Raw genomic sequence first — 10,774 nt, forward strand, 5'->3', positions numbered from 1 at the left:
TCCCCATGGGTGTAGCTGTGTGTGAACTCAGAGGCTTTGATTTCTTGAGAGCATTTGCCACAGAGCAACTCTTAAGACTTCTTAACTAGACAGCTGTTGAAACAAGTATCTTTTTTGCGTCACAATAGTCTATGGGACCTCAATATGTGCCTTTAAAGGTCGATAAAGCTGGCACTTTGTGAATATTTAGACCCTCAGGTGGGACAAATATGGCACAGCCATATTCAGTCTTAACAGGATGTTTTCTCAGGCACCTCCATGATTTTTTTCCATTTCCCCTCTCTCCCCAGAAGGGCTACAAGCACATTTATTTGTGCTTTTGAAAATCAGTTCCCTTCTTAGGCCCTACCTTGTGCAGACTGTGTTATCAGGAGCTTCCATTTCTTCAGAACTGGGAAGTAAGAACAAGCTATAATTTTAAGACTGACGGTACTTACCCTCTTCCCTCCCCTGAAGGAACTGAGCTGTTGCCAGCAATTACAGGCAGTTGGCAGTTCCTTGGGATCACAATCACCCGCCCTAGAAAAACTCCAAACACCTCCCAACTCTCTCTGCATTAGAGCTGAGCTCTGAACATGCTCCAAGGAATAGCCTTAATTTCTAAAGACTACCCACCAGTTTAGGTCAAAATCCTACTCTAAGAACAGTGGTGAAAATTTTGCAATTCAAGTAATTCCTTATACTCAATTTCAAAGTCTTGTAGTGAAAAACATACAAAGAGTATGCGCACGGGTGTTGTAACCAGTACGGAAAAGGCAATGCAAACTAGAGCGTGTCTGCTGTTGCAGTTGATGAGTTACATCATTTCGAACTTGCCTTCCTACTTTGCATGCTGTTTAATCATTTTCTCTTCTTTTGTGTGGAACAAACCGTGCTTTCTGATGACATTTCTGTCACTGCAGTGACTGTTTTCATGGTCTACTTAACAGACTGTACGGAATGCGACCCAGTTGTGGCTGCTTCGCATATTTTATTAACAGGTACAGATTCCTGGTATTGCATGCAAGTAACCTTGTGTTACTGTTTATAGTACTGTCATTATCTGGTCTCAGCCTGTGCTGCTGGTAGACAGTGGTTTGCTTGGATTTACATGGATGCTTGGCAGTCTCCTTTTCCTTATGATCACTAATGGGCAGTACAAACCAAAAGAAGCAAAGCTAATATATCACAAAATTGCGTGAACTTTACAAATCAGAGTAGTTTCATATCTAATATATTTTATAGGACTCCAGTCACCTGTTAAGCTATGATATCTCACACAGGCTGTTTTGAAGCAATGGGTCACAAGGTAACTGATTTAATTATTATTTTCTCTTTCTTCTCTCATACTACCCATGCACACGCCTCTTGTTCTCCTTTCCCCTTCCTTCCTCTCTGTCCTGTCCTAATCATCCAGGATCTGTTTGATTTGAAATATAACACCTCAAGAATGTTGCTGCTTCCTCTGCAGCCTTTGTATTTGCTCCCTTCCTGCTACGTCTCCCTCTGGCCAGCCCCATCTCCACAGCAGTCTCTCTGGGCTCCCTGGCTAGAGGATATTGCCCTCTAGCACTAGTACCCAGCAGCAGGCACTCAGCAAGCCATGGCTGGGTGTGGGCTGCCTGAACTTAAGGAAGACAGCCAGAAAAGATCTCTAACAGTGAGTTGCACGTAGTTCTGAGATATTAGCATGGACAGGAACTGGATTTTGCATACTTAAGGTTGTTTGCCTCAGTTCTTGCACTTACTAGAAATACACAGAAAAAAAGTAAAAGAGATTCCATTGTTCAGAGGGCATCCTCTAATAGTCTAGGTGCAGCTTCACAAACTGAGAGAGTCCAGAGAGAATCCTCAACAGTGAATATATTCATTACCTCCTGGTAGGTAATTACCTGGAGAAAATTACAGCACTGCTTTCCTTTACTTAATGTCCAGAACAAGCCAGTGAAAAACACAGTTCCAAGTCCTGACCACCAGCTGTGAAGTTGATCCAGTCAGGATGTATCACAGCCCGGAACAGACAATTTCCACAGGCAGTAGCAGGTACCTCATGAACTGCTATGTCTCCTCTCATTACTGTATCAAAGCCACAGAAAGTTTTTGGTGAATTTAATTTAATGGAAAAAATTCTCACATAACAAACACAAGGGTGGTCTGAAATACACAGAGGGGTTGTACCCATGGTGGCCACTCCAGGCTTGACAAACCACCTAAGTCCCCACTCCTTCTTCCCCTTTTCTTGCTCACGGAAGCTTTGCAGTAGTTGTCTCACCTTCCAGATCTGCTTCCGTGGTCTCTCTGCTCTGCAGCCAGTACATCCAACAGCCTTTCCTCCCATCTTGGCAGAAAACCTCCAGGGTACTTTATGAATGACTGCTGCTTATCCTACATGATTGCAGGTCATGGTTCTGAACACCGCTGCAAGCGCACAGAGCTGAGCAGGACCTGACCCTGACCACATTACTGTGGTACTCCCCCGACAGCTGAAGTCGTGATTGCATCATCCCTCTGACTGGAGCTGAAAAGCCATTTACTTGCATTGTCTCTTCTAGTACCCTTCTTCGCCCCGTCTTTGCTCATTTAATAAATATAGTGGATGAAGTATTATAAAAGAAAACCTGATTTTTTTCCTATAGGCTAATTGTTCTATTCCTCTAACTGAATTTCAGGCAACTTTGGTGGCAACAGCTTGAAGCAGTTATCCTTGTATACGTTTCCTGTAAAACAGGCATACATCTGTGGCAATTTTTTCTTGATTTTTTCATGAATCTTACATGAGAGAAGATGAGGTTAAGAGCATTGCCTTCGTAATGGTAGGTTGTATCTTCAAATTGCATAATATTTCTATTTTTAGATCTAAATCAAAATAGTTTCCAGAATCACTGAGGCCTGTGCTTCCACTGCAAATGTGTCTCATACAAAAGCTTCTCCTTTTCTTGCAGAAAAGGATACTGAGAACTGAGGCATGAGGCAGAAAAAATGCTTACAAAAATACCATAATCAAAATCTTCCCCAGAGAAGGTTATAACAACAAAAACAAACAAACAAACATTTAAAAAAATCCCCACTGGTAGCAACAGGGAATCTCAGCAACTGTATATTGCATTTCATTGGCAGTGAGATAGTTTACACAAATTTTAATACATGACTATTAACATAGTTTTAAAAAAAATTTGCAATTTTAGGCTAGACAATTGCAATTCATAAGGCTGTAGCTTAGAATAGGATTTTATCAATCTTTTTGCCATTACTAAATTTAGCCTTTTACCAGCAACTTTTAGAAAGAGACTCCTTCTCATCTGCAAACCTTTTTGCATATATAAGCAATACCTTTTTCTGTGCAATAACTGCACAAGCTGGCACGTACACTGACATGCACACTGTGAGCAGGCTCTGCTCTGGCTGGCACTCATCCTCCCAACTCGTTTTCCCCGGCGAGTGCTGCCATTCAGCAGCTGGAGCGCAAGCACAGAGGAAGGGGATTTGATGCCACATTCCACCTGCCAGAATCTGATTCTTCAGATGACTGGGACTATGGAAAGGGGGATAGGACCATAGAGCAAAATCGATACTCAGCTGCAGAGTGAGTGAATTGGGGTTCATCTACCTTCAGGAGGTTTTAGAAGCCTGCTTTTGCTTCAACCTCTTTCTCAGACAAAATCTTCAGTCCTACTTTTGCTGTATTTAGTCACTTCCCCTTTCATTGTTATATGTAATAAACCATTTATTCTCCAGAGGATCCAGAAAACATTTTGGGAAGGAAAAAGAAAAAAAAAAAAGAGAGATCTACAGCTGTGCATCAAAACCACAAGTAAGAACCACAAAATACTTTGGAGAGGCTGATGGCATAGCACTGACATCTTTAGTGTTTTGTTGTGCAGACAACATAATGCATCAAATGCATCTGGCTTATTTTCTTCTACACAATCAGCTTTCAGTATACATTATCTAAAAATATGTTAGAGGCAGGTAAAGCATGTGATGTCTGGCCAAATACGCTTTCTAATTTTTGTATCTCTGAAGCTATAACCCACTGCCATTGAATAGCTTGAGCAGTACACATAAGAATGAACTGCTTTGTACACACTTCAGTTAACCCCAGTCCTGTGTGAAACGTCATCTACAGCAATAGCTACAATGTTGCTCAGACCAGATCGTTATGGACAAACCTGAGCGCTTCCTTTAACACCTGGCTGCCTGAAAGCAGAGTTTAACGTTATTGGCTGTATTTAAGGATCAGAAGTTGCAACTCCACAACTGTGACGTGATGGCTTTGTTTTAAGAGCCACAGTACTTGTCAGTGTGTAATCAGGCCACCTGGGTTTCTCACGTGCAAAAAGCAGTATCCAGGAATGGCCACAGGGTCAGGGCTGACCTAGTGGCGCTACTTTTGAGACACAAGGGAGTGACTCTACCTGTGGGTTTTGGCACCACAGTGCAGAGAAGTAGAATAATCATCTACCCTGCTATATGTTCTTTTATTTAAAAAATTGAACACAGAATGTTAATTTTCTAAGGGTTTTTCCCCTTGCTTACTTTACTTTCTTCAATAACATTGGCCAAGTTTTTCAGTGGAAGAAAACACAAGCAGTTTATTAGTAGGCCAGTACTGGTTAGGAAACAATACACTCAGAAATAAAACGCTTTTCTAGAAAACAGCTTCTGACTTGCTCTCTACTGGTAAAATAGTTACGTCTCAGGAAGCTGAAAACAAAAAATATATACCTAGCAGATTAGGGATGAAGCTTTAAAGGAAATTGTTACAGTGACCCCTCATACGTTGTTATTGCCACACGTACGTCCAACCTAAATGAAATTTGCGGTGGGTTGACCCTGGCTGGATGGCAGATGCCCACCAAAGCCACTCTGGCACTCCACTCTCTTGGCTGGGCATGGAAAAGGAAATACAAGAAAACCTTTGGTTTGAGGTAAGGACAGGGAGGGATCACTCACCAGTAACCTTCATGGGCAAAACAGACTCAACTTGGGGAAAATTAATTTAATATATCACCAATCAAAGTAAGAGAGAACTTACTTTCCCCCACCCCTCCCTTCTTCCTGGGTTCAAATTCACTCCCACTTTTCTCTCCCTCCTCTCCCTCGAGCGGTGCGAGGGGACAGGGTATGGGGGTTCTGGTCTGTCCATCACACGTGGTTTCTGCTGCTCCCTCCTCCTCAGGGGAGGACTCTTCACACTCTGCCCCTGCTCCAGTGTGGGGTCCCTCCCATGGGAGACAGTCCTTCCCACAGGCTGCTCTAGCGTGGATCCCCCATGGTCTCACAAGCCCTGCCAGCAAACCTGCTCCAGACTTGGTTTCTCTATCCCTGGGGCGTCCTGCCAGGAGCCTGCTCCAGCATGGCCTTCCCACAGGGTCACAGCCTCCTTTGGGTACCCACCTGCCCTGGCATGGGGTCCTCTCCCAGCTGCACGTGGGTCTCTGCTCCACCATGACCGTCCATGGCTGCAGGGGCATAGCCAGCCTCACCATGGGCTGCACCACAGACTACATGGGAACATGTGCTCTGGAGCCTGGAACACCTCCTCCCCCTCCTTCTCCACCGACCTGGGTGTCTGCAGGGTTGTTCCTCTCGTATCTTGCTCTCTCTCTCCAGTTATTTTTTCCTTCTTAAATATGTTATCCCACTGTCGCTGATGGGCTTGGCCTTGGCCAGTGGCAGGTCTGTCTTGGAGCAGGCTGGCACTGGCTCTGGGACATGGCAGAGGCTTTCAGCAGCTTCTCACAGAAGCCGCCCCTTATAAACCCCCCAGTATCAAAACCTTGCCATGCAAAGCCAATACAAAAACTAAAACTATATTGAAATTCCATTGAATTTGTAGCCCGATCCCTACTAAGCAGTATTACTGGCAGTTCTGAGAAACCTGCAAGCTATCCTAGAGCCTCCTGCAGTTGCAGTGACTCACTTTGTTAGTGCTTTGGCAGCCTTGGCGGGGGGGCGGGGAACCAACCTTTGGAAATTCCACTTATTAACTGACTTTTAGTAATAAAAAACTTGCTATGCTTCCTATGCATTTGGTAATCCTATTTTATGGGGATATGTGTATCACTTGACTGATGCTTCTCTCTGCCTCAAGGTGACTCCTGCAACTTGGAACATCCCACATCAGTCTCAGACTTACTCTACCTAAGCAATACTATCAGAAATGCTGCTTATTCAGCTGGGGTGCTACAGACTTGTATACAGTTAAAACCAACCACATCTCAACTGTGTGATGCTGTTGCACAATTTTGACTAATTCTGGTCTGTTGCAGTCAACAAAGTTGTCTGCAAATAATTTCTGCATAGCACTTAAAGATTACATTCCCTGATATATCTATGTTTATATATATATACACACTTACGGTTAGGCATAGGCAGAACCTTTTGTCATACAAAAATATTAAACTTCTTAAATAAACAGTGGAAACATACAAAGTAAACACGCATGCAGGCTGCATGCTTCATTGCAAAGACAATTTACTGGAAGAAAATTTACTGGTGCCTGTAGAGAAATGGCAAGACAAACAAGAGCAAGGAGGCATGGGACACAAGAGCAGGAGTGGTAAAAGTCAGACTTTGGTTTATGGCTAAACATAGGTTTGGCTAACCATAACAGCTTGAGGGCCAAGCAATGCCTAAAAAAAAAAAAGGAGTGGAATTAAGGCCAAAACCACTCTGTGGTCTTACTTATTTCTTCAGGAAAAAAGAAATTTATACAAGTTCCTTCTAAATAAACAAGAATGCATCAAAGATACCTGATATCTAAAAGCCAAGTTCTTTCCATAACTGAAACAAGATTATACCTGTAAGATTAATTTATAAAATCTTTAGATTTATTCATATGATCCAACTCGTCGTTCTAAGTATACCTAATAAAGCACAACCCAGGGCATAACTATTTTTACTATGTGGATAAATAAATTATATGGGCAAATCATGGTCATGCATATGTCCTAATGTACAGCAGACATTAAGAATTAGCAATGGTTCTCTTACTGAATTGGTTTTGCTTCTGCATTTAGAAGAAAGATATGATGAAAATGGTGCTTTTCCACATGTGGCTACAAGACCTGACCAAGAAACATCAAATTGCATAATTATGGCACTTCTCAGTGACACAGTTGTGAGCTACTGTAATGACACTCTAAGAAATCTAGGACTAAGCTCTTCTAAACTTTAATTTTTGGCTTTTAATAACTTTGCTTGGTGCTCTCGCAACCTGAGCATGCTTCTTAAGTTTTTGAGCAAAGTAGGATTTCATCAGATTGTATCAATATTAATGTGATAAAGTGAAAAAAAGGCTTAATGCTGTTCTTACACATTACAGAAAATGAAAAAGTAGCCACATATATCTATTGTAGCAACTAACTTTCTCAGCAGTATTTTTGTCCACTTTGATGGTAAACATGACATGAGTAATTTAAAAGCCTCAAGTTCCATAAGAATCTCTATAGGAAGCGGCCTTGGGAAAAAAACAAACAAAAACAACAACAAAAAAGGAACGTACCCAGTAAACTTTGAAGGGAGAAATAATGGAAATAATTGATTACTAATGAGATAAAAATGAGTAACTGTCAAATTTAATGTAACTCCCTTTTAGCACAGGCAACAACTATAGATTTGACTGCAATGAAGAGGTGGAATAAAGAATTTCTGGTTCTCCAGGGAAAGATGGAAGGTATCTCAACCTCCATCCCGTAGTTCGTAACTTCCAGCATTTGGCACACAACAGGTATTTACACATAAAGTCCATCTCCCTGATCCTACTTATCCACTGCACTATGCAGAACAGAGCGACACTGCAATGGCAAGTCACAGACCTTGGTGCATCCAGCCTGACATGGTTTAACTCCAGCCAGCAAAATACCATGAAGCTGTTCTCACACCTCCCCGCCCCCTTTCCTCCAGTGGAGGGGGAGAATCGGAGGAAAAAGACAAGGAAGCTCGTAAAACAGAGAAAAGAACTATGTACTAATTGAATATAAATGAATAGATACATAATACTACTAATAGTAAGTAATTAAAACAATAAAAAAAAATAAAACATATGATAAAATTGCTCACCTTCAGCCGACTGATGCACAACCAGGTCCCAAGTAGTGGGAGTGAGAGCCAGAGAGCCCAAGCCTGAGAGAGATCATAGCAAAGTCCAAGCAAGCTCTATCAGCGACAGCACAGCCAGGAAAACTAAACAAACCCACCAACTTCCTCATGAATGAGCCAGCACAGGAGTTAGCAAAGCAGCTAACGAAGGAATTAGCAAAGGAGTTAAGGAGCTAACAGATGAGTTAAGGACCTAGCAAGAGTGTAAAGGCCTCCCAGCCCACTCACCGCTAATGTACGGAGCATGATGTACTATGGAACAAAATACTCAGTTTGGGTCAGCTGTCTGAACTGTGTGTCCCCCCCCATACTGCTTGTAGCAAGAAATTTAGGAACACAGCTGCAGTATCAGAAGCTGAGAAAGACCTTGAATTTGGTACAAGCATGCCCCAGCACCAGCCAAAATGACACTGTAAAAAAAAAAAAAAAAAAAAAAATACAGGGTAAATCCAAAAACTTAGCTTCATACCAGCCACTGTGAAGAAAATCAACTCTTTTCTGACTAAAACCAGCACACAGCCCAAACATTGCTTATTAGTTTCCTTGTGGCAGCATGCAAACATTTTCTTTCTGTTACATAACTCCTTAGAGATCCTCTGCTATTAGGTAAAATGACTAAGACAAACTTAAGTGAAGAAAATTAGCTTTATTCATGTAAATTAGAAAAATGAATTGTTAGAACTTTGGTCAAATGGTTAATTCTGTACAATTTACAATTATATTTATATACAAAACTTATAATAAAATACAGTACATCACACTTTTCCTGAGTCACAGTGTGTTTCTCAGTTCTGTAAATCTTTTTCTTCTTCTTCTTTTAAAGTAATTAGGTTTAAGAGGGAAATACTATCCTCAGTTTGATAGCGTTTGGTTTAGATAATACTGGTATTAAGAAAGAAGTCAATACACTATATGTAGAAAATACTTTATAGCCATTGCAATTTTGATAGTTATTTTTCTATATTAAAATATGTTCCTTGATAAAAATGTTAATTAAATACCTTTATTACGAGTTTGTTGCACTTTATTTCACATAAGACAAGCTGACTTCAAATATGTCTGTCTCTCAGTGCAGAGATATATAAATTTAGGTGAGTTACACATATATACAACTGATCATTTAAAGATCAGGAAACATACATCCAGATAGAGCAGATGTCTGAATTGAGGCACAGTATATTAAAATTGCTATTGTATCCGGGACAAGATACGTAAGCTTGAATTGCCTGGCTAGCCTAATACAAAATTAACGCAAATGTACATCCTGAAAAGTGAGACTACGTTAAGCAGCAAGGCACCAAGCCTGCAAATACATATGCATAGTAGTCCCACTGTGTAAAGCACTACGGAGTCCTCAGTGAAGAAACACTGTAGAGCTGTATTTGACAGCACTTGTTAAATCTCGGTCAGCTCAAGAAGTTATTAGGATTAAAGCTATCAATATTACCTTTACTGAGTTGAATTTTGTGAGATCAACAATAATGTACCGTAAGGCTTACAAGGATATTTAATCTGTTTACTTAATGATACGGTGTGTTAAATTAGTAATGAGGATCAATAACAATCTGCAAGTAAATCTATGTCCCAGCTAAATCCAAAACCCAATCAGGTTAACTTATTTTTGACTAACATTGATTTAAACCAAAATTAATTTTACTTAATGGCTAAGTGTGGGCTGCTCCTAATATATCTACGTTAAAGTTGACTATACTTTTTTAATATAGGAATGTGCATTTCTGGTATTTTATCCAAATATCTGGTATTATATCCAAAATAGTCCAAAAATACAGATTAGATGACCTCTGATAGACTTATTCATAGTGTTTAGAGATGTTTAAGAAGTCTTACACTAACCGAAAGTTATCTAGGGATTTGCTTTCTCTTAAAAACTTTCTTTATTACTTTAGGGCAAACTGAAATACATGAGATCAACTCATAGCGATCCTACTCTGATTAGAAATTGAAAGGGACGCTTTTTGCTGTTATTTTACGCACTGATATCAAAGTGCGTAAAATGACACTATAAGATTTCAAAGAAAATTGGTCTTTAGCTGAATGCTTGAACTTTTCCCAGGATTCTTTGCATGTTTAGCAGTCTTCACTTTGATGCTTTCTTGATTGCCTTTTACAGCTGACTCAAGCCTGGCTTTCATAGTTGGAGAGGAAGCCATTAGTTTTTTAAAAACTGATGAGTACTGTGGACCAATCTGCATCAGATTTTGCAAAGCAAACTCGTGTAGACTTTTTGCCGCATCTGTAGCAGAAACCAGGGCATTTTCATCCAAAAGAAAGGAAATAAGGATGGGAAGCAGGCAGGCCACCAAATGAGCACCTATAAACATTGAAAACACAACTTAAACGTACTTTTACAAAACAGCTTCAAATTCTAAATAGAAGTATTTCTCTAAGTTAAACATTTAACACAAACTATAAATCTACGAATGTTATTTGAACTGCACAGTAAAAAGAACCAAAAAAAAACAATTGTGCTCACAACTGGTGTTCATGACTGGATTCTTAGTGGTCATTTTGTTTTAATTTGTTACTTATGGCAACTTTCAGCATGTCTAATGCTTTAGATACCAGTAATGGAAGTAACTTACGGTGCTCTTCCTCAGCGGTGGCTGCAAGAGCTGTAACCACCTTTATACCCTCTTGAATAACTTCAAGTTCAGCAGCATTTTCAGGTTTT

The 10,774-nt window shown here is 40.4% G+C and overlaps 1 protein-coding gene across 1 annotated transcript in view; it reads right to left on the reverse strand.

Annotated features, from left to right (window-relative positions):
* Positions 1 to 10,034: 10,034 nt before the first annotated feature.
* LOC104515935 (HEAT repeat-containing protein 5A-like) overlaps positions 10,035 to 10,774 on the reverse strand; it is a gene marked incomplete at its 5' end in the record, with an annotated part of 10,728 nt that continues 9,988 nt past the window's right edge. Inside the window, 2 exons of the mRNA XM_010160111.1 lie at positions 10,035 to 10,414; positions 10,686 to 10,774. The exon at positions 10,686 to 10,774 is cut by the window's right edge and continues 131 nt beyond it. Coding sequence (XP_010158413.1) covers positions 10,113 to 10,414; positions 10,686 to 10,774 — 391 coding nt within the window. The remainder of the gene's footprint in view (positions 10,415 to 10,685) is intronic.

This window comes from Eurypyga helias, unplaced genomic scaffold (assembly GCF_000690775.1).
Source record: "Eurypyga helias isolate BGI_N326 unplaced genomic scaffold, ASM69077v1 scaffold4191, whole genome shotgun sequence".
NCBI lineage: Eukaryota > Metazoa > Chordata > Aves > Eurypygiformes > Eurypygidae > Eurypyga > Eurypyga helias.